General features: G+C 45.2%; 1 protein-coding gene across 2 annotated transcripts in view; it reads right to left on the bottom strand.

Moving 5' to 3' along the window:
- Positions 1 to 24,969, bottom strand: part of SIDT1 (SID1 transmembrane family member 1) — a 146,259-nt gene that overhangs the window by 29,151 nt on the left and 92,139 nt on the right. For both annotated transcript variants that reach the window (XM_077479648.1, XM_077479649.1), the window contains exons 7-12: positions 11,832 to 11,915; positions 9,535 to 9,628; positions 6,657 to 6,722; positions 4,433 to 4,526; positions 1,530 to 1,573; positions 724 to 795 (exon numbers count right to left, since the gene is read on the bottom strand). In XM_077479648.1, coding sequence (XP_077335774.1) covers positions 724 to 795; positions 1,530 to 1,573; positions 4,433 to 4,526; positions 6,657 to 6,722; positions 9,535 to 9,628; positions 11,832 to 11,915 — 454 coding nt within the window. The remainder of the gene's footprint in view (positions 1 to 723; positions 796 to 1,529; positions 1,574 to 4,432; positions 4,527 to 6,656; positions 6,723 to 9,534; positions 9,629 to 11,831; positions 11,916 to 24,969) is intronic.

The raw sequence follows: 24,969 nt of genomic DNA, 5'->3' as shown, positions 1-24,969 counted from the left end.
CATGTGAGGGAAAGAAAAATGGGGGGGGGGGGGGGAGAGGGACAAGTAGAGAGAGTGTGGGAAGGGGGAGAGAGGGAGAAAAGAAAAGAAAGGAAGGGGGAGGGAAAGAGAGAGAGCATGTAGGAAAAGTTGGGAGAGAGAGAGAATGAGGAAGATGGAGAGAAATAGAGGATGGGGAAGAAGAAAAGAGTGCGTGGTAAGGGAGGGAAAAGAGAGAATGGGGGAGACAGAGGAAGAGAGAGAGAGAATGAGATAATGGGGGAGAGGAAGAGTGTGTGGGAATAGAGAAGAGAGAGAGAGAGCGAAAGAAGGTGTGGGGGAGTCAGAGAGAGTGTAGGAAAAGTGAAGAGAGAGAAAGAATAGGGGAGAGGGAAAGAGAGAGAAGGAAAGAAAGAAGAGGGGAGATAGAGAGAGAGAGAGAGAGAGAGAGAGAGAGAGAGAGAGAGTGCAGGAAAAGGAGAGTCATAGAAAGAGAACAAGAATGGGGCACGGGGAAGGGAGGGAAGGGAGAGAATGGGGGGGAATAGAGAGAATTGGGGAGACAGAGGGAGAAATAACGAGGAGAGGGAGACAGAGTGTGGGAAGAAGCATAGGAAGAGACCGGCAGAAGGGGAAGGAGATCAGAGGTTAAGCATGCAGTAAATGACAATGCAGTGTATTTAGCGATCACATTTAGTATTAGTGAAGGTGACAACACTTTTCTAACAATTAGACTTGTCCTACCTATAGCCCCGTAGCTGCTGCCCTCAGGGGTGCTGGTAGTGATGGGGTGAGATGCCGCCACCGTTCCTTCACCTACAAGCACAATGTATCCTGTTAATGTCCATGAAATCAGCCGTCACACTTGTAAGAATCACCTGCATTATAAGGCAACTTTCACTACTCATAAGAACTCTGATCAGAGACATGCCAAGGATTAGTATGGGGTCGTGCCAGTAATCTACTACAGGCAGGAAATAGCTGCAATAAAATAGCAATAAATACAAACCAGAAATAAAGAATACAGCAAAGATATGCAAAGTAAAACTTTGTAGTACCACTTTTGACCATCAGGTGGCAACAAGATCCCTTCTACTGACCATAACCACTTGCATTATAAGGCAACCTTCACTCATAAGAATTCTAGATGCAGTATTTCGTGTCAGCGATCAGCTCATCAGCGGAAATTATTCTGAATTCATCTCTACAAATCACTGAAAGAGAGCAGTTTGTAGCAGAGTGCACTAATCCAATGCTGTAGTACTAGTTTAACTCACATATGTCAAACACAAGGCCTGCGGGTGGAATGCAGCCCACCAGGTCTTGTCATGTGGCCCAGTTTTGCAGCCAGAATGTGAAGGAGCTCTACTCCGCCACCTCCAGCTCACACTTTCCACTCCCCACCTTCTGTGTTTACAAGGCACAGCTTTGCTCTCTGCAGCTCCCAGATCCAACAGATCCCCACACACACTCATGACGGGGCATGGCCTGGACAGATTTTTTGCAACAGAATCAGTTTGATATTACACAGAGATCAGGAGGAGGAGTACCTTCATCCGGACTGGCCGCCAAGTCGTGCCCTTTCGACTGAACCCTGTAAGAAAGGAAAATATAAAATGGTATAGATTGGTATAATATAAAAATGGTATACGAGATATAAAATATTATAGAAATAAAAAAATGGTATAAAAGATATAAAATTGTATAGAAATAAATAAATGTTATACAAGATATAAAATAGTGTAGAAATATAAAATGGTATACAAGATATAAATTGCTATACAAGATATAAAATAGTATAAAGATAAGAAAATGGTATACAAGATATATAATAGCATAGAATTAAAAAGTGGTATATAGAATATAAAATAGCATAGAAATAAAAATGGTATACATGATATAAAAAATAGTATAGAAATAAAAATGGTATACATGATATAAAATAGTATAGAAATAAAAAATGGTATATATGATATAAAATAGTATAGAAATAAAAATGGTATACATGATATAAAATAGTATAGAAATAAAAAATGGTACACACGATATAAAATAGTATAGAGATAAAAAAAATGGTATACATGATATAAAATAGCATAGAAATAAAAAATGGTATACATGATATAAAATAGCATAGAAATAAAAAATGGTATACATGATATAAAATAGTATAGAAATAAAAAATGGTATATACAGTATGATATAAAATAGTATAGAGATAAAAAATGGTATACATGATATTAAAAAAAAATGGTATACATGATATAAAATAGTATAGAAATAAAAATGGTATACATGATATAACATAGTATAGAAATTAAAAAATGGTATACATGATATAAAATAGTATAGAGATAAAAAATGGTATACATGATATAAAATAGTATAGAAATAAAAAGTGGCATATAGGATATAAAATAGTATAGAAATAAAAAATGGTATACATGATATAAAATAGTATAGAGATAAAAAAAATGGTATACATGATATTAAAAAAAAAAGGTATACATGATATAAAATAGCATAGAAATAAAAATGGTATACATGATATAAAATAGTATAGAAATTAAAAAATGGTATACATGATATAAAATAGTATAGAAATAAAAATGGCATACATGATATAAAATAGTATAGAAATAAAAATGGCATACATGATATAAAATAGTATAGAAATTAAAAAATGGTATAAAAGATATAAAATTGTATAGAAATAAATAAATGTTATACAAGATATAAAATAGTGTAGAAATATAAAATGGTATACAAGATATAAATTGCTATACAAGATATAAAATAGTATAAAGATAAGAAAATGGTATACAAGATATATAATAGCATAGAATTAAAAAGTGGTATATAGAATATAAAATAGCATAGAAATAAAAATGGTATACATGATATAAAATAGTATAGAAATAAAAATGGTATACATGATATAAAATAGTATAGAAATAAAAAATGGTACACACGATATAAAATAGTATAGAGATAAAAAAATGGTATACATGATATAAAATAGCATAGAAATAAAAAATGGTATATATGATATAAAATAGTATAGAGATAAAAAATGGTATACATGATATAAAATAGTATAGAGATAAAAAATGGTATACATGATATTAAAAAAAAATGGTATACATGATATAAAATAGTATAGAAATAAAAAATGGTATATATGATATAAAATAGTATAGAGATAAAAAATGGTATACATGATATAAAATAGTATAGAGATAAAAAATGGTATACATGATATTAAAAAAAAATGGTATACATGATATAAAATAGTATAGAAATAAAAATGGTATACATGATATAAAATAGTATAGAGATAAAAAATGGTATACATGATATAAAATAGTATAGAGATAAAAAGTGGCATATAGGATATAAAATAGTATAGAAATAAAAAATGGTATACATGATATAAAATAGTATAGAGATAAAAAAAATGGTATACATGATATTAAAAAAAAATGGTATACATGATATAAAATAGCATAGAAATAAAAATGGTATACATGATATAAAATAGTATAGAAATTAAAAAATGGTATACATGATATAAAATAGTATAGAGATAAAAAAAATGGTATACATGATATTAAAAAAAAAATGGTATACATGATATAAAATAGCATAGAAATAAAAATGGTATACATGATATAAAATAGTATAGAAATTAAAAAATGGCATACATGATATAAAATAGTATAGAAATAAAAATGGCATACATGATATAAAATAGTATAGAAATAAAAATGGCATACAGGATGTAAAATAGTATAGAGATAAAAAAAATGGTATACATGATATAAAATAGTATAGAAATAAAATAGTATATAAGATATAAAATGGTATATAAAAAACAAAGTACACCAAGTACCTTCCTAATGTAATCATCCACCAGGGAACTCAATAGAGCCCTGGATGACACCAGCCTGGGTCAGTAAACCATATACATATTATGGGGAGTATAATTGAAGAGCGATAAGTCCTACAAAACTGCATGTACATTCAATCTGTGTGAATGAGGGCAAAGTTGAATGCTACTAGTCTATTTTCTCTCTATGATCTTCATTCGTACAGAATTAGAGTGAATCAGTTAAATACCACATTATGGCCACTAGATGGAGCTGATGATTATAGCAAGTACTATAGGGGCTCCATCCAGTGGCTCTAACTGCATGTTTTCTTGATTCACTGTATGAAGAACTTTCACCATGGAGAGAAAATAGCGGGTGAATGGACTTTCCTGACTTTCCTGAATGAAAAACTCCTAATTTGATCACTTGATACGTTTTCAGTCCTGCTCCTTCGAATTTTCTAGAAAACGAATGCTGATTTGACCCACTAATGATTACAAAATGGAACGAATGTTCCTAAAATGAAACATTTTCAAGCGTAATCTTACAAGAGACATTATAGAGAAGACTGAATGACGTACCTGAAGTGGTGGATGAAGAAGACCAGGAAAGCTCCGAGATAGAAGATGAAGAAGAAGAGGAGGCACAGCAGTGTGGCGTGGAGATACACCGACCCTGAGGGGGAAATAAGGAGAACGTTTCCTGACGTCACCGACTTCCAGAATTGTCATCATTACTACACCCATCTATAGCAGAACGCTGATCACCAGAACCTGATCTGTGCTCCATGATGAGGAAGATCACAACAATCTATCACATGTATCAACAGACAGTTGTGCTCATAAGTTTACATACCCTGGCAGAATTTATGATTTCTTGCCCATTTTTCAGAGAATATGAATGATAACACAAAAACTTTTCTTTCACTCATGGTTAGTGTTTGGCTGAAGCCATTTATTATCAATCAACTGTGTTTACTCTTTTTAAATCATAATCACAACAGAAACTACCCAAATGATCAAAAGTTTACATACCCCCGGTTCTTAATACCGTGTATTGCCCCCTTTACCATCAATGACAGCTTGAAGTCTTTTGTGGTATTTGTGGATGAGGCTCTTTATCTTCTCAGGTGGTAAAGCTGCCCATTCCCCTTGGCAAAATGCCTCCAGTTCCTGTAAATTCTTGGGCTGTGTTGTATGAACGGCACGTCTGAGATCTCCCCAGAGGGGCTCAATGATATTGAGGTCAGGAGACTGAGATGGCCACTCCAGAACCTTCACTTTATTCTGCTGTAGCCAATGACAGGTCAACTTGGTCTTGTGTTTTGGATCATTGTCTTATTGGAATGTCCAAGTACGTCCCATGCGCAGCTTCCTGGCTGATGAATGCAAATGTTCCTCCATTGATGGCATTCATCTTGCCATCAATTCTGACCACATTCCCTGTGTCTTTGTAGCTCTCACATCCCCAAGGCATCAGCGATCCACCGCCGTGTTTCACAGTAGGGATGGTGGACCTTTCATCATAGGCCTTGTTGACTCCTCTCCAAATGTAATGTTTATGGTTGTGGCCAAAAAGCTCAATTTTGGTCTCATCACTCCAAATGACTTTGGGCCGGAAGGTTTGAGTCTTGTCTCTGTCGTGCTGTTTGGCGTATTGTTAGTGGGATACTTTGTGGCATTTGCATAGTAATGACTTTCTTCTGGCGACTCGACCATGCAGCCCATCCTTCTTCAAGTGCCTCCTTATTGTGCATCTTGAAACAGCCACATCACATGTTTTCACAGAGTCCTGTATTTCATCTGAAATTATTTGTGGGTTTTTCTTTGCATTCCGAACTATTTTCCTGGCAGTTGTGGCTGAAATTTTAGTTGGTCTACCTGACCGTGGTTTGGTTTCAACAGAACCCCTCATTTTCCACTTCTTGGTTAGAGTGTGAACACTGCTGATTGGCATTCTCAATTCCTTGGATACCTTTATATATCCCTTTCCTGTCTTATACAGTTCAACTACCTTTTCCCGCAGATCCTTTGACAATTCTTTTGCTTTCCCCATGACTCAGAATCCAGAAACGTCAGTGCAGCACTGGATGAAAGATGCAAGGGTCTGCCAGGAGTCCAGAAACTCATTGACCTTTTATACACACACACTAATTACAAGCAAACAGATCACAGGTGAGGAGGGTCACCTTTAAAAGCCATTCAAACCCTTTTGCGTCAACTTGTGTGCATGTTATTAGGCCAAAATCACCAGGGTATGTAAACTTTTGATCAGGGTCATTTGGGTAGTTTCTGTTGTGATTACGATTTAAAAAGAGTAAACACAGCCGCCCAAAGACATTAATGGGTGTACATGGATATGCAGCACTAGTCCCACAAAGCTGTATATAGCGTACAGAGTCTGTGATTAGGGAATATGTCTGTAAGCTATCCTCCATGTCTATAGGGGGCGGTATGCATGTATGTATGTATACCTTGGTTTGCTGCCCTAATATAAAAAGCCTGCATAGATTCTACCTGTATCTTCTGCTCCGCCTAGTGGCCAAAATGTGGTATAGCCTTTTCATTGAAGTATTTTAGAAAAAAAATACAGGACGTTCCATTCAACTTGGACGAATGCTTCTGACATTCGTGCAACAAATGTTTTCTAAACAGACACCTAAGTAATTCAGCACTCTGCAGCCAGGGCCTGACTGATCTCACCGGAGAGCATGGAGAGAACCATAACTGTGCCAGTCGCCATACATTGGCCTCACATTCTCCGGCTGTGTACAGAAGAACAGAACATGGAGGCCTCATCTCTTACCATTAATGGACGGAGTGATGGTGACTTCAATGTGCTTCACACGCTTCAAGTTCCAGGTGTGATTTCCTGTCCGGCAGAGGAGAAAAACAGCGATTATAATGTAAAAGCGTGTGTATGGATGTACTCCAATGCATACTGAAATTGAGATTTCACCGCACACTGTGAGCTTCGCACTTTAGAAGCTGCAGAGAGAGCATGTCTTATTTCCTGGCTGGAGCACATACAGCATCATCTAGCCCTTCCCTCCCCAGCTTGACTGTCCTTAAATGTGTTCCCTGTTTGTGATTACTAACTGTATGGGGGACGGTGTGACTGGAGAAACACACAGAGCCATCTTCCTGCTTAGCAGGAAGACAGATCTGTGTCATCCCCAGACAGAACGGAGATCTGCCTTGTTTTTACTTCAGCAGATCCCCGTTCTGTCTCTGCGGAGAATTATCGTGGGCAGCCGCGCCGGCGTTGCTGCTTGTATGCCAGTGTAAGGTGCACGTTCTACGCCACGCCCTACGCGTTTCGTCAGAGCGACGTCATCTAGAACGTGCACCTTACACTGGCATACAAGCAGCAACGCCGGCGCGGCTAATTTTAAAGCGATCTTGTCTCTTTGGATATTGTGAGTAACCTGACTTCTTAATAAACAAAAAAACGTTCAAACAACAGTATTGCACTATGTTTGTACTTCTGTTTCCCTTCATGCATAATTGCTAAACGGACTACCTGTGGAAGGAAAAGTGTAAAGCATCTCCCCAGCATAACAGAAGCAGAGCCCAAAGAAAGCTGCACAGTGGCTCATACTGTGGCTGCTCGATTAACCCATTGAGGGTTTTTTGTCTGGTGAGCACATATAGATCCCTTTTTCCTAACACAGAGTGGCGCACCGGAGAGGAATGCATTTAACCCTTCTGCACTAGTCACTTTACTCTACCTTCCTCATTTGATGAAAGTTCCATGCGTTTTTCCAGCAACCAGTTGATGCGACTTTGAAAATTTCCGTTGGACATTATAAGATTTTTTGTCACTATTATTATTATTTTTTCTGGGTACTTTCACAAAACGCTTTTTGATTATCACTTTGAACATATTGCATATGATTTTTCAGATATTGGTTTATGTATGTTTTTTTACCGAGCACAGTAGTATTCTTAATTGTTTTTAGGTGATTGATCCACTACTTTTCCAATACATATGTGCATTTTTGAGGTGTAAATCAACAGACATACATCCTCTTTTCTCTTTTTTCACGCATTTTAACATCACGTATATAGTGGTTTTAAGAGGTTTCCACCGCAATTTGTTTTAAATTCTCCAGAGCACCAGCAGAGATAATAGATCATCTCACACTCATATATGATTTTAGTACTCACAGTGCACAAAAAGGTTTTAGCGCCAAAGCTTAATTTATATTTTAGATTTCTAACCTATTCCTATTCTTAGGGACAGGTCTCAAGCACAGGCAGCTTTAACCCCTTAAGTTCATTTTTTTAATTTATCTTTATTTCACTATATATATATTCTTTTCCCTTGCCTGTGTGGTGAACGGGTGGAATTTGTCCATAGCGCAATCTTATCTATTTTTTGCTAGCTCCTGAACTCCGGTGTGGCGGTTCGTGCACTAGCATTCGTGGGCGTGCATGTAGGTAGCTCCTGAACTCCGGTGTGGCGGTTCGTGCACTAGCATTCGTGGGCATGCGTGCAGGTAGCTCCTGAACTCAGGTACAGCGATTTGTGCACTAGCATTTGTGGGCAAGCGTTGCGAGTAGCTCCTGAACTCCGGTGTGGCGGTTCGTGCACTAGCATTCGTGGGCGTGCATGTAGGTAGCTCCTGAACTCCGGTGTGGCGGTTCGTGCACTAGCATTCGTGGGCATGCGTGCAGGTAGCTCCTGAACTCAGGTACAGCGATTTGTGCACTAGCATTTGTGGGCAAGCGTTGCGAGTAGCTCCTGAACTCCGGTGTGGCGGTTCGTGCACTAGCATTCGTGGGCGTGCATGTAGGTAGCTCCTGAACTCCGGTGTGGCGGTTCGTGCACTAGCATTCGTGGGCATGCGTGCAGGTAGCTCCTGAACTCAGGTACAGCGATTTGTGCACTAGCATTTGTGGGCAAGCGTTGCGAGTAGCTCCTGAACTCCGGTGTGGCGGTTCGTGCACTAGCATTCGTGGGCGCGCATGTGGGTAGCTCCTGAACTCCGGTGTGGCGGTTCGTGCACTAGCATTCCTGGGCATGCATGCAGGTAGCTCCTGAACTCAGGTATGGCAAATCGTCCACTAGCATTCGTGGGCGCACATGCGGGTAGCTCCTGAACACCGGTACGGTACGTTTTATCATGCGACAACCGCAGCAGACCCGCACCACGATTTGAGGCGTCATTCAAAATGAATGGCATCTTAAATACGAGTTCTGGGTATTGTCATTCACACATCGGCGCTGTCAATTTACGTTTGAAAACGCTGTCGTGTGAATGCAGCCTTATAACTGAGACAACTTATATTTTCACTCCTACAATGAAGCATAACCAGGTCGGTTATAGTGAGAGGGGATAAAAGGAAACAAGAGGCCTCCACCGAATCGGCAGTTATAAGAACTGATGGCCAAAAAACCTGAAAGTGTTGTATGTCGTTTGGAATAAATGGTGTAATGTCAGGCTATATGTACTATACACCAGCCGTTCTGCACATACAGTTGGCCAAAAAGGGCAAAAAGGAATGCCGTGTATGTTTCCACCCACTGCCCTGAAATGAGGAACGATCTCTTCATTTGCAGGATAAGAGATGGAATGGTATAAGAAGTCTCCACCGCTCCGATTTCAGTATGGAGGAATAGGGATGATGGAACCACAACTGCAGTTCCTGAGTTTGCCCAGCAGAGTGCAGCATCTTACCGACTGTGGCTGCCGGGATTGACCCTCCGCAGGCATAATCCTCCGGTTTGATGACAAACACGACATAGAATTGTCCTTTAGGGAAGTCCTTCCTCTGGTACCGGGAACATGAAGAACAAATGTCAGCCAAACATCAAAGTGAACAACAAAGATTCCCGTCCCCATAAGACTTTATTCTACAACATAAAAGTTGCCATCAGATAAAAAAATAAATGGCCTATGCAAATATATACCATATACTATATGACATAGGCATGCGCAGGGAGTGCGCCAGGTGTGCACGTTTACGTGTGTATGTTTCAGGATGGAGAGTTGGCGGAAGGGGCTAGTAAATGTGTAATTTACTGCCGCTTTTCTTTTCTAAATGAACACACTCGCTCACTGTGTACATTCATTACCGAAGCATAGTAAACTGTGTTTTCTATGCTTCAGTTTGTGAATGAACAGGAAGCCGCTCCGCACAGAGCACTTCCCCTTCATTCACTGAGGCTGCAGAGAAAGGGGTGTGTGTTTGAGCTTTGGGGGTGTACACCCGAATGCAATAGGCTGCGCACACCTATGCTATATGGTCAAAAGTATGTATTCTTAAATTGGTATTCTTTTCTTTTGGGATAAAACATTTGCTGGCAAATAGTACAGATAGGGAGGAGGAGAGAGCCGGGAGGAGGAGAGAGCTGGGAGGAGGTGCGGGCTGTGCTCTCTCCCCTCTTTGTGTTAACATGGGATCACTCTCACATAACATTCTCCTGAATGCGAATTTGGTGGGGGGTTTTTTCTGCTTCTAAACTTCTATAAACACCTATGTGTGCATAGACCAATGTTTTTTAACTGGGGTGCCGCAAAGAGTCCTCAGGGGTGCCACAACAACAGTCCGGTCTGAGTGCAATCCTTTGTTAACTCCCAAGAACAGAGAGGTGAGAGAGAGAGAGAGAGAGCGCACAGCCCGCACCTCCTCCCAGCTCTCTCTTCCTCCCTGGTGCTATCTGTATTACTGCCAGCAAAACTGAAAGCTGTGCGGGCCGCCTCCCTGCATCCTACCAACCAATGAAGTCGTCGGTTTGCTAGGGATGTCAGTTGCTAAAGAGGTTTTGCAATAGTACAGATAGCAGCAGGGAGCCGGTAGGAGGTGCGGGCTGTGCTCTCTCTCTCCTCTCTGTGCACGGGAGTTAACATAGGATCACTCTCACATCCAAATGTACAGGGATGGATTACTCCACCCCCCTATCTCCTCCCTACACTGCTCCTGTCAAGGCAGCAAAAATGGTTGGTGGGAGAGAGGTAGTCAAACCCTTTACAGTGGGATCTGACATCAATCATGTGTTGACTCCTCCTGTATACAGACAGAAGGGAGAGGAGATGGGGGGGGGGGGGGCGGGAGCACAGCCCACACCCCCTCCCAGCTAGGAGGGGGTATTTGTGCTAAGTGGGGGGGCATGTGCTAGGAGGGGGGGATTTAGGAGGGGGGTTTGTGCTAGAAGGGAGGATTTGGTGGGCTTTGTGCTAGAAGGGGGAATTTAGGGGGCTTTCGTGCTAGAAGAGGGGATTTTGTGCTAGGAGGGGGGAATTTGTGCTAGGAGGGGAGATTTGTGCTATGTGGGGGGGGGGGTCGTGCTAGGAGGGGGGATTTGAGAGTGGGGGATTTGTGCTATGTGGGGGGGTCATGCTAGGAGGGGGGATTTGTGCTATGTGGGGCGGGGGGTCATGCTAGGAGGGGGATTTGAGAGTGGGGGATTTGTGCTAGGAGAGGGGATTTGTGCTATGTGGGGGGGGGGGGTCGTGCTAGGAGGGGGGATTTGGGAGTGGGGGGGTTTGTGCTAGGAGGGGGGATTTGGGAGTGGGGGGGTTTGTGCTAGGAGGGGGGATTTGGTGGGCTTTGTGCTAGAAGGGGGAATTTGGGGGAGTGCTAGTGCTAGAAGAGGGGATTTTGTGCTAGGTGGGGGGGGGGGATTTGCCTTTTGCAGATGTGTGTGAGTGGCATTAATTCCTAATGACACCCCCACGCATCCAGCAAATGAACGTGCGTTTGCGCCTGCAAAATTGCATGGCACCACAGGATCGCATGCCTTTTGTTTGACAAGATTCACACCCCATTGACTTCATGGGGTTCATCATAAAAACTGAACCCAGACAGGTTTGCCCCTCCCTAGTTATACTTTAAAGAAAAATTCTAGTCAAAACCCTTTGGTTGGACAGACTGGAGAAGGGGCTGAGCTTCAATCGGGTCTTCATTGTCCTCTTGGTCTTCCGGTGTGGTCACCGAGGTAGAAAGTCATGTATAGAACCAAAGGACCCCTTACCCGGATGGTAATAGCCGCCTTCTTTGTCATAGACTGGTAGATGCCATTGAATTCCACGTTATGGTCCTGATCATAGACAGGACACTGTAAGAGAACAGAGAAGATTATCAGGAGATGGTCTGTGTGCAAACTGAGCTCCAGCACCTCTTGAAGCACCATATCCAGCATGGTGGACATACACTATATTACCAAAAGTATTGGGACGCCTGCCTTTACACGCACAAGAACTTTAATGGAATCCCAGTCTTAGTCCGTAGCGCTCAATATTGAGTTGGCCCACCCTTTGTAGCTATAACAGCTTCAATTCTTCTGTGAAAGCCGTCCACAAGGTTTAAGAGTGTGTCTATGGGAATGTTTGGCCATTCTTCCAGAAGAGCATTTGTGAGGTCAGACACTGATATTGGATGAGAAGGTCAGGCTCCCAGTCTACGCTCAAATTCATCCCAAAGGTGTTCTATCAGGTTGAGGTCAGGACTCTCTGCAGGCCAGTCAAGTTCCTCCACCCCAAACTCGCTCATCCATGTCTTTATGGACCTTGCTTTGTACACTGGTGTACAGTCATGTTGGAACAGGAAGGGGCCATCTGCAAACTGTTCCCACAAAGTTGGGAGCATGAAATTGTCCAAAAGGTCTGGGCTGACACCTTATGAGTTCCTTTCTCTGGAACTAAAGGGCCAAGCCCAACCCCTGCAAAAAAAAAACCCACACCATAATCCCCCCCCCCCCCCCTCCACCAAATGATTTGGAGCAGTGCACAAAGCAAGGTCCATAAAGACATGGATGAACGAGTTTTGGGTTGGAGGAACTTGACTGGGCAGCACAGAGTCCTGACCTCAACCTGATAGAACACCGTTGGGATGAATTAGAGTGGAGAATGAAAGCCAGGCCTTCTTATCCAACATCGGTGCCTGACCTCACAAATGCGCTTCTGGAAGAATGGTCAAACATTCCCATAGACACACTCCTAAACCTTGTGGACGGCCTTCCCAGAAGAGTTGAAGCTGTTATAGCTGCAAAGGGTGGGCCAACTCAATATTGAACCCTACGGACTCAAACTGGGATGCCATTAAAGTTCATGTGCGTGTAAGGACAGGCGTCCCAATGCTTTTGGTAATATAGTGTATGTCCACCATGCTGGATGTGGTACCTCAAGACACTCATAAACTTTGTCAACAGCCTTCCCAGAAGAGTTGTAGCTGCAATGGGTGGGACAACTCAATATTGAACCCTACGGACTAAGCCCTTGTACACAGGATCGGAGAATCCGTCAGAATGTGTCCTATTGGACCGTGTTGTTGGATAATCCGACTGTGTGTGGTTTGCATCAGACTGTTAATTTTCCAACTTGCTGGAAATATTTTCCGACAAACTGGTCCGATAGGACATTGTCCGATTGGAATTCTCTACACATGATCGGACTAAGTGCCACGCATGCTCAGATCAAATTCCTACATCAAAGCTATTGACTACTAGCCTGAGCGTAGTCCCATCGTAACGAAATTACGTCATCATGTTCTGAAAGATCGGATTTTCCGACAACTTTGTCCGACCGTGTGTATGCAACAGTTTCGGACAAGATCCGATGGACAAAATCCGACGGATTTGGTTGTCGGAATCTGCGACCGTGTGTACAAGGGCTAAGACTGGGATGCCATTAAAGTTCACGTGTGTGTGTAGAGGCAGGTGTCCCAATACTTTTGACAATAACGTGTATGACCACACTGGTGTCTTTTGATGGACTAACAAGACATCTTAATTAAAGCATATTTTTTGGAAGGTGTCTGAAAATCACCAGCTGATTACCTTTTTGTCATATCAAATTTTGCACCCCCCCCCAAAGTGCCCCGCCCACAACCTCACAGCCCTCCCCAGCACCCCCTAGATACAGCCATGTATCATTTACTTGCCCAGCGCTATCGGGAGTCTCTGTTTTCACTGTGGCCGGTACTATTACAAAAACGGCAGCCCGGGCATCCCTCCAGTCGTGCCTGTGCCTGGACTCTCAGTGTGGGGCACTGATGCTGCTATGTTTGCATGGCATCCCCAGCATCCCTCCATACAAGCCTAGCTTGTCCCTGCCAGCCACTGTGGCTTCTACGCTTGCATAGAGCCCCCCACGAGGCATGCCGGGATGCATGTGGACTGTGGGTTGGACAACCCTTATCTACACCATCCTTTGGAAATGTTTTTGGTCCATACCTGCACTCTGGTTGAAGATCCATTGTGCTACCAGCTGTGCGTTGGCCTTAGTTGCTTTTTTTTGAAGACTTTGCTGACATTTGGGGCCGCTGCCCAGCAAAGGTCAGTAAATTGGGACAAATCCAGGGAAGAGAATCATCTTCCCAGATTTATAAATAGACCTTCTTATCAAAATCTGAAATTTCTCCGCTTGTCCTTTCACTTTTTTTCTAACAGAATTGATCAAAAGAGATTGAGAATGATTCCACCGGGGACATTTTTTTTTTTATTGGAAGAGTGAGGCCGCGTACACACGGGCGGACTGTTCGCCCAACCCTGTCCGCTGAACAGTGTTTGGGCGGACAGTCCGCTCGTGTGTGGGCTTTCAGCGGACAGTTTCAGCGGACAGTTGGACGGACAAAGTCTTTCGGAAATTCCGAAAAACTGTCCGCTGAAACTGTGTTTGAACGAACAGTCCGCCCATGTGTGGGCCTGTCCGCTGTACTTTCGAAATGAGCGGACTGTTCCCGCTCGGAAAGTCCGCCCATTTCGAGCGCGTGTACAGGTAGGCGGGGCCCGCGAAGGAGACGTCGCGGGCTCCGCCGCCTGGAATGGGCTTAAAGGGGAACCCCCAACGCCGAAAAAAATCGGCGTGGGGGTTCCCCCAAAGTCCACACCAGACCCTTGTCCGAGCACGCTACCCGGCCGGCCAGGAAAGGGGGGCGAGCGAGCGCGCCCCCCTCCTGAGCCGTACCAGGCCGCGTGCCCTCAACATGGGGGGGTGCCTTGGGGAAGGGGGGCCGCGCGGCCCCCCCACCCCAAAGCACCTTGTCCCCATGTTGATGAGGACAAGGGCCTCTTCCCGACAACCCTGGCCGTTGGTTGTCGGGGTCTGCGGGCGGGGGGCTTATCGGAATCCGGGAGCCCCCTTTAAGAAGGGGGCCCCCGGATACCGGCCCCCCACCCTATGTGAATGAGTATGGGGTACAATGTACCCCTACCCATTCACCTGTGAAATAAAGTACAAAAAAAACCACAACACATGGAAAAAGTATTTTATTACACAGCTCCGGGGGTCTTCCGTCTTCGGGGGTCTTCTCGCCGGACTCCTCCGCTATGTGTGTGTAGCTCTTTTGCTAGCGGAGGAGTCCGGCTTTCTTCCTCCCCGCCGCCGGCCTCTTCTCCCGACTTCGGGGGTCTTGTCCCCCTCTTCGGTTCTTCTGCCGGGCCACCGCGCCTTCTTGTAGCTCTTTTACAGGCGGTGGCCCGGTCTTCTGTCGCCGCTGTCGTCGCCGCCGCCGCCTTCCGTTCTTGTTCTTCTTCTTCTTCTTCTTCTTCTCCTGGAGATGTTGACTCGACGAGCTCTCCGGCCGGAATGCCAGAGCCGCGCTGTGCGGTCACTTATATAGTGACAATGGGGCGGGGTCACATGGTATATGTCACATGGTTTGGTCACATGGTGACCCCGCCCCCTTACGATGTCATAGTCCCCATGTGACATCAACCCATGTGACCAACCCATGTGACATATACCATGTGACACCGCCCCATTGTCACTATATAAGTGGCAGCGGAGCGTGTCCCTGGCATTCCGGCCGGAGAGCTCGTCGAGTCAACATCTCCAGGAGAAGAAGAAGAAGAAGAAGAAGAACAAGAACGGAAGGCGGCGGCGGCGGCGACGACAGCGGCGACAGAAGACCGGGCCACCGCCTGTAAAAGAGCTACAAGAAGGCGCGGTGGCCCGGCAGAAGAACCGAAGAGGGGGACAAGACCCCCGAAGTCGGGAGAAGAGGCCGGCGGCGGGGAGGAAGAAAGCCGGACTCCTCCGCTAGCAAAAGAGCTACACACACATAGCAGAGGAGTCCGGCGAGAAGACCCCCGAAGACAGAAGACCCCCGGAGCTGTGCAATAAAATACTTTTTCCATGTGTTGTGTTTTTTTTTGTACTTTATTTCACAGGTGAATGGGTAGGGGTACATTGTACCCCATACTCATTCACATAGGGTGGGGGGCCGGTATCCGGGGGCCCCCTTCTTAAAGGGGGCTCCCGGATTCCGATAAGCCCCCCGCCCGCAGACCCCGACAACCAACGGCCAGGGTTGTCGGGAAGAGGCCCTTGTCCTCATCAACATGGGGACAAGGTGCTTTGGGGTGGGGGGGCCGCGCGGCCCCCCCTTCCCCAAGGCACCCCCCATGTTGAGGGCACGCGGCCTGGTACGGCTCAGGAGGGGGGGCGCGCTCGCTCGCCCCCCTTTCCTGGCCGGCCGGGTAGCGTGCTCGGACAAGGGTCTGGTGTGGACTTTGGGGGAACCCCCACGCCGATTTTTTTCGGCGTTGGGGTCCCCCTTTAAGCCCATTCCAGGCGGCGGAGCCCGCGACGTCTCCCTCATGGGCCCCGCCTACCTGTACACGCGCTCGAAATGGGCGGACTTGGCTCCGCCTTACGTGGGCGAGTCCGTTCATTTCAAAAGTTGAGCGAACTGTTTGGCAAACAGTTCGCTGAAACAGTCCGCTCGTGTGTGGGCAAGTCCGCTCATGCAAATTTTGAGCGGACTGTTTGACAAACTGTTTGCCGAACAAGGTTGGGCGAACAGTCCGCGCGTGTGTACGCGGCCTGAGTGATTGGATGGATCGAACAATTTCATTGTACAGTGAAGGAAAAAGGTATTTGATCCGCTGCTGATTTTTGTACATTTGCTCCACTAACAAAGAAATGATCAGTCTATAATTTTAATGGTCGGTTAATTTTAACAGTGAGAGACAGAAGAACAACAAAAATATCCAGAAAAACGCATTTAAAAAAAGTTATAAATTGATTTGCATTTTAATTAGTGAAATAAGTATTTGATCCCCTATCAATCAGCAAGATTTCTGGCTCCCAGGTGTCTTCTATACAGGTAACGAGCCGAGATTTGGAGCACTCTCTTAAAGGGAGTGCTCCTAATCTCAGCTTGTTACTTGTATAAAAGACACCTGTCCATAGGAGAAATCAATCAGATTCCAATCTCTCCACCATCTTTTTTCTATTGAAAAGCCTGTTGCGTGCAAAACACACCCAAAAACTTCCACCCGGTGCCAAAATAAGTGCACACACATCAAGAGTAAACACAAAAACATGCAAAGGGTGTCCGACTGTCCTCCACTAGGAAGGACCTTACCCTGATCCCCCGGGGCGTTAGGCTCCAGACGGGGACTGAGGTACCATACACGGCCCATCTGGCCGAAACCAGACGACCGCCTTTCTCTGGAAGGACTGCCGAAACAGACCCACCCAGGTACTAGGGTAGAGGCTCCCCTGAAGGGAGACCCCCAAAGAGAGGGCGAACCAAGCCAGAAGGCCTATGTTCACCCTCCCACAAGACTTTCAGGGTTGGCCCGAGGACCCACCATGGCCAAGACCAAAGAGCTGTCCAGGGATATCAGGGAGAAGATTGTAGACCTACACAAGGCTGGAGTGGGCTACAAAACCATCGCCAAGTAGCTTGGTGAGAGGGTGACAACAGTTGGTGCGATTATTCGCAAATGAAAGGAACACAAAATAACTGTCACTCTTCCTCAGTCTGGGGCTCCATGCAAGATCTCACGTTGTGGAATTTCAATGATCATGAGAACGGTGAGGAATCAGCCCAGAACTACACAGGAGAATCTTGTCAATGATCAAGGCAACTGGAACCATAATCACCAAGAAAACAATTGGTAACACACTACACCCTGAAGGAATAAAATCCTACAGCGCCCGCAAGGTCCCCCTGCTCAAGAAAGCACATGTACAGGCCCATCTGAAGTTTGCTACTGAACATCTCAATGATTCAGAGGAGATCTGGGAAAAAGTGTTGTTTTGAGATCAAAATCAATCTCTTTGGCATCAACTCAACTTGCTGTGTTTGGAGGAGGAAGAAGATTGTCTATGACCCTAAGAACACCATCCCCACCATCATACATGGAGGTGGAAACATTATGCTTTGGGGTGTTTTCCTGCTAATGGGACAGGACAACTTCATCGCATCAAAGGGACGATGGACGGGGCCACGTACCGTCAACTCTTGGCCGAGAACCTCCTTCCTTCAGCCAGGGCATTGAAAATGGGTCATGGATGGGTATTCCAGCATGGCAATAAGTGTCTTGTAGTTGTCCACCAGGTTGGCACACATCTCAGGAAGGATTTTGTCCCACTCCTCTGTGCAGATCCTCTCCAAGACATTAAGCTTTCAAGGCTGATGTTTGGTAACTAGAACCTGCAGCCCCTTCCACATATTTTCTATGGGATTAAGGTCTGGAGACTAGCTAGGCCACTCCAGGGCCTTAATGTGCTTCTTCTTGAGCCTTTCCTTTGTTGCCTTGGCTGTGTGTTTTGGGTCATTGTCATGCTGGAATACCCATCCACGACCCATTTTCAATGCCCTGGCTGTGGGAAGGAGGTTCTCACCCAAGATTTGATGGTGCATGGCCCCGTCCATCCTCCCTTTGATGCGACTAAGTTGACCTCTGTGATTGCCAACAAGGGTTTTGCTAGTACTAAGTCATATTTTGCGAAGGGGGTCAAATACTTATTTCACTCATTAACATGCAAATCAGTTTATAACTTTTTTGAAATGCGTTTTCGACCATTAAAATTATAGACTGATCATTTCTTTGTCAGCGGGCAAGCATAAAAATTCAGCAGGGGATCAAATGCTTTCCCCCCTGGGCATATGGACAGGGGCGGACTGACAACTTATGGGGCCCCCGGGCAATCAGAGATTATGGGGCCACACAGTAGACATAAACACACACGCACAGTATACAATCACACAGTATATGCAGACATGTTTCTATTGGCTAAGCAGGTACTGGAGAGGTGGGGCAGCTATAATCTCAGGATTTTTAGACCAAAATGATGTCGGTAAGAGACAGAGACAGATGTAAAAAAAAAAAAAAAAACACAAATTTTTACATGGTTTTACTGAGGCTGGCAACCCCGAAGGGGCCCCCTAGTGGCATGGGGCCCTCGGGCAGTGGCCCAATGGTCAGTCCGCCCCTGCATATGGATCCTTTTTTTTTTCAGAAATAACATAACAAATGCTTTATTCAGTTTCTAAATCGGAATGGAGTATTGCAGCGCTCTGCAGGTACTGAACTACAAGTGACCCCGGGTCCTGGAGGCCAGCAGTTTATCACCCCCCGCCGCCGACGATTTCCTCATCATTACTGCAGAATCCGCAGGCCATCCAACAATTCCTGTCTTCCCGCTGACTCTCTAATTTCCTGACGGCTGCTGGAGCCAAGTCTGCCTGCTGAGCGATGGGCTGTTCTGTTTTGCTGGCCAAGAGCAAAAAAGCCGCACGCTGGATCACGTCTCCAATTAACACCATGAGGTCACATGATGGTGAGACGGTCTTATGTTTTCAGTAGAAAGCTGAAGGGAAGGTTATTTTTAACATGGTTTGTAAAAAGACTGAAATGAAAAAATAAAAAAGGCAAAAGGGGAAGGTATGAAACAAAGAATGAATAAAGAACTGCAACCACAAATTGTCAAAACGATCAGTTATGAGTTGACCAATGGACAAGTGGCACTGGTTCACCAGAGAGGAGTCTAATGGCCCGTACACACGATCCGAATATCGTACGAAAACGGTCATCCGAGGAATCGTGTGTACACTACTTTCGACAGCCGATCACGACCGTTCATCCGATATTATTCGATCGGACATGCACGGAAATTTTCCTCGTACGATTCCAGATCGTACGATTTTCGTTTTAGTCAGTATAGTTGTCGTCCGAAAGTACAATACAAATGCATTACAACACATGACATCACTTCCGATTTTTTTTTTCTATCGTACGAGAATTTTCGTGACTTTATTTAACTATTCAATTTCTACTTGCGATTATTAACCAAAAACGGATGTACGTTCGGTCGTACGATAATATTCAGATCGTGTGTACGGGGCATAATTGGCTTCTTGGTCTTCACCAGTGCTCCCTGCAAAGGATAATGGGTCGGTAATCCTAGTGACCGCTAGGCTACTTTGCTACTAGATGCCACCAGGTTGCGGCCCGCAGGATTGCCCCACCGGTGGATAGCAAGAACAGGGAGGTTACAATGGCCAGGTTCAGGTCCGGGAAGGCAACATCAAGCATAGCTTGAGGCAAAGGCAGGCAGTATACAAGAATAGTCAAGTTTCCAGGCAGAGGTTGAGGCAACCGACAGGCATGGATTGTCTTATGTTTTCGGCAGAGGTCAAGTCGGGTGGCTGGTAAAGTATAGTCAAGTTTCTAGACAAGGGTTGAGGCAGGCAGCAGGCAAGGATTGTCAGGTTACAGCAGGAAAGAACAGTATAGCTTCTAGGCAGAGGTAGTTTCATAGTTAGTAAGGTTGAATAAAGACACCAGTCCATCCAGTTCAACCTGAGTGAGTGTCTACCCCTATCCCTGTACATTGCACACTCACATTGGTCCCTACCCTCAAGGAGCCCACAATCTAAGGTCCCCATTCATATACGAGGGCCAATTTTGGACAGAAGCCAATTAACCTACCTGCATGTCTTTGGAGTGTGGGAGGAAACCCACGCAGGCACAGGGAGAACATGCAAACTCCAGGCAGGTAGTGTCGTGGTTTGGGATTCGAACCAGCGACCCTTTTAACTGCTAGGTGAGAGTGCTAACCACTACACCACTGTGCCGCCCTAGGTAGGTGGCAGGTAGAGGATAGTCAAATTTCGAGGCAGGAGTCGAGGCAGGCAGCAGGACAAAATTATCAAATTTCTAGGCAGAGGTTGCAGGAAGTGGCAGCAAGCATTGTCACATATCTAGACATAGGTTAAGGAAGGCAGGCAAGGATGTTCAAGTTTCTAGGCAGGTTGACGTAGGTGGCAGGTAAAGAGTGGTCAGGTTTCTAGACAGAGGTTGAGGCAGGTAGCAACGATGCTCATGTTTTTTTAGGGGCAGCGGGCAAAGATAGTAAAGTTTCTAGGCAGAGGTAGGTGGCAGGTAAAGGATAGTAAAATTTCTAGACAGAAGTTGAGGCAGGAAAGGATAGTCAAGTTTCTAGGCAAAAGGTCAGGCAGGCAGCAGGCAAGTTTCTAGGAGCAGCAGGCAAGCATAGTCAAGTTTCTATGAAGAAGTTGAGTTAGGTGGCAGGGAAAGATAGTCAAGTTCCTAGGCAGAAGTTGAGGAAGGCGGCAGGCAAGCATAGTCAAGTTGAAGTGATTGAGGCAGGCAGCAGCCAAGCATAGTCACGTTTCTGGGCAGGGGTTGAGGAAGGTGGAATGCAAGGATAATCAAGTTTCTAGAAAAAGGTTGAGGTAGGTGGCAAGTAAAGGATAGTCATGTTCCTAAGCAAAGGTTGAGGAAGGCAGCAGGCAAGGATAGTCAAGTTTCCAGGCAGAGGGTGAGAAAGGCGGTAGGCAAGGATAATCAAGTTTCTAGGAAAAGGTTGAGGTAGGTGGCTGGTAAAGGATAGTCAAGTTTCTAGGAAAAGGTCGAGGAAGGCAGCAGGCAAGCATAGTCAACTTTCTAGGCAGAGGTTGAAAGGTGTCAGGTAAAGGATAGTCAAGATTCTAGGCAGTGGGTGAGGCAGGTGGCAGGCAAGAATAACAAAGGTTCTAGGTAGAGGTAGGTTGCAGGTAAAGGATAGTCATGTTTCTAGTAAGAGGTTTGACACGTCTAAGCATAGTTCAAGGTTAGTCAAGTTTCTAGGCAGGTTGACGTAGGTGGCAGGTAAAAGTCACATTTTTAGACAGAGGTTGAGGCAGGTGGCAGGCAAGGATAGTTAAGTTTCTAGGAAAAGGTCAGGCAGGCAGCAGACAAGTTTCTAGGAGTAGCAAGCAAGCATAGTCAAGTTTCTAGGCAGGGGTTGAGGTAGGTGGCATGCAATGATAAGCATGTTTCTGAGAAAAGGTTGAGGTAGGTGGCAGGTAAAGGACAATCAAGTTTCTAGGAAAAGGTTGAGGTAGGTGGCAGGTAAAGCATAGTCAAGTTCCTAGGCAAAGGTAGAGGAAGGTGGCAGGCAACAGAGGCGTATCTAGTGAAAATGGCGCCTATGGCAAGCACTGAAACTGCGCCCCTGTCAAAACAAACTAACCAAAAAAAAAATGCTAACAAAACTACAAGTGAAGCTCTTTAATCTTTCAATTAAATGATGGATTGGCAGTACATAAAGTGCCCGATGGGTCAGTCCGCCCCGATCATTAAACATTCTACATTCAGTGAAAGTTCATATCCTGCAAAGTTTGCACTACACGACCTTTCACTGAATGTAGAATGTTTAATGAGCTTGTTGCACAAATCACTTTATTAAACTTTATATCTATTTATTTAATCCTTATTGGGCACGATTTGATTGTGTGTGCCAAGCAGAAGCAGCCAATCCCATATAGTGCTCGATATGGATTAAATAAATATCCATAGCCATAAATATCAGAAATAAAAGTGCAATAAAGTGATTTGCGCAACAGCAGGTGCTACTTTTAAATGGACTGTAGATGCGACTACAGCAGATGACCAGATTGCAAATGCGACTACAGGAGATGACCAGAGACTGCAAATGCGACTACAGCAGATGACCAGATTGCAAATGCGACTACAGGAGATGACCAGACTGTGAATGCGACTACAGCAGATGACCAGAGACTGCAAATGCGACTACAGGAGATGACCAGACTGCGAATGCGACTACAGGAGATGACCAGAGATTGCGAATGCAACTACAGGAGATGACCAGAGACTGCAAATGCGACTACAGAAGATGACCAGAGACTGCGAATGCGACTACAGCAGATGACCAGAGACTGCAAATGCGACTACAGCAGATGACCAGAGACTGCAAATGCGACTACAGTAGATGACCAGAGACTGCAAATGCGACTACAGCAGATGACCAGAGACTGCGAATGCGACTACAGCAGATGACCAGAGATTGCGAATGCGACTACAGCAGATGACCAGAGACTGCAAATGCGACTACAGCAGATGACCAGAGACTGCAAATGCGACTACAGTAGATGACCAGAGACTGCAAATGCGACTACAGCAGATGATCAGAGACTGCAAATGCGACTACAGCAGATGACCAGATTGCAAATGCGACTACAGGAGATGACCAGAGACTGCAAATGCGACTACAGGAGATGACCAGAGACTGCAAATGCAACTACAGCAGATGACTAGAGACTGCGGATGCGACTACAGCAGATGACCAGAGACTGTGAATGCGACTACAGCAGATGACCAGATTGCAAATGCGACTACAGTAGATGACCAGAGATTGCGAATGCGACTACAGCAGATGAACAGAGACTGCAAATGCGACTACAGCAGATGACCAGAGACTGCAAATGCGACTACAGTAGATGACCAGAGACTGCAAATGCGACTACAGCAGATGATCAGAGACTGCAAATGCGACTACAGCAGATGACCAGATTGCAAATGCGACTACAGGAGATGACCAGAGACTGCAAATGCGACTACAGGAGATGACCAGAGACTGCAAATGCAACTACAGCAGATGACTAGAGACTGCGGATGCGACTACAGCAGATGACCAGAGACTGCGAATGCGACTACAGCAGATGACCAGATTGCAAATGCGACTACAGGAGATGACCAGACTGCGAATGCGACTGCAGGAGATGACCAGAGACTGCAAATGCGGCTACAGCAGATGACCAGAGACTGCAAATGAGACTTCAGCAGATGACTAGAGACTGCAAATGCGACTACAGGAGATTGCCAGACTGAGAATGCGACTACAGGAGATGACCAGAGACTGCGAATGTGACTAGGGGGTCAGAGCGCCAGTGGAGCTCCCTGCCCCCCCCCTCCCTGCTGACACAGCCTCCCTGATCCGATGGCGCCACCATTGATTTTAAAAATTCGGCCGACCAAGCCTTTTCTGTTGCTACAGAAAAGAGTTTTCATGGCCAGGAATCTTCTTTTCTCTCCGTAAATGTTCTTTTCTTATTACATTTCTCACATGATTCTCCCATCATTGATTAGAATATCGTTAGTTTTTCCAAAAATTTCCAACATGTCCGATTCCTCAAATTTGATTTCCGCACGAAAATCGGCTGTTGTTGCAGCCCCACTAATGGTGTGAAATTCATACGAAAATTCTTAGATAAGATTTTCGAAAGAAAATTCTTTCGAAATTCGAACCGTGTATGGCCGGCATTAGCCGAGCCCAACAGCCGGCTATCTTCTAGAACGCCGGCGCCGCGATACAGCAGGCTGGCCGGCGCCAGGGGCTATGTTAGTCCGGGAGGACGGGTGGGGAGGAGGGGGGTTTTCATACGGAGGGCGGCTTTTTACTGCCCCTTCCCCCCAATGGCGCCCATGGCACTTGCCATGGCTGCCATACCTTAGATACGCCACTGGGCAAGCATAGTCAAGTTTCTTGGCAGAGGTTGAGGAAGGCGTTAGGCAAGGATAATCAAGTTTCTAGGCATAGGTTTAGGTAGGTGGCAGGTAAAGGATAGTCAAGTTTCTAGGAAAAGATTGGGGGAAGACATCAGGCAAGCATAGTCAAGTTTCTAGGCAGAGGTTGAGGCAGGTGGCAGGCAAGGATAATGAAGTTTCTATCCATAGGTTGAGGTACGTGGCAGGTAAAGGATAGTCAAATTTCTAGGAAAAGGTTGAGGAAGTATATTGTTTTGTTTTCTTCTTCTGCTTTCTTTAAAGATCCTGCGCAGGCTGCGTGATGGCCTTTCCTCGCTCCCCGGCGGTGACCTTTGCTCATTACTTTTATGCAAGAAAAGTATGCAAGATAGTTTTCTGGTAAACGTATTTTATTGAAAGTAATTATATCTTGTCGTTCCTTTAGGTGACGGTGTTTCGTTTGTTACCTCGCCATAGATGGATGGGATGCCGTCTCATGACACACGCGGAGGAAAGTCCGCTCATTTCGAGCGCGTCTCCAGATAGGCGGGGCCTGCGAAGGAGACGTCGCTGGCCCCGCCGCCTGGTATGGAATTAAAGGGGA

This window comes from Lithobates pipiens, unplaced genomic scaffold (assembly GCF_037356315.1).
Source record: "Lithobates pipiens isolate NorthernLeopardFrog02 unplaced genomic scaffold, aLitPip1_a1.2 Scaffold_16, whole genome shotgun sequence".
In the NCBI taxonomy this organism is placed as follows: domain Eukaryota; kingdom Metazoa; phylum Chordata; class Amphibia; order Anura; family Ranidae; genus Lithobates; species Lithobates pipiens.
This window is presented reverse-complemented; position numbering and strand designations above follow the sequence as displayed.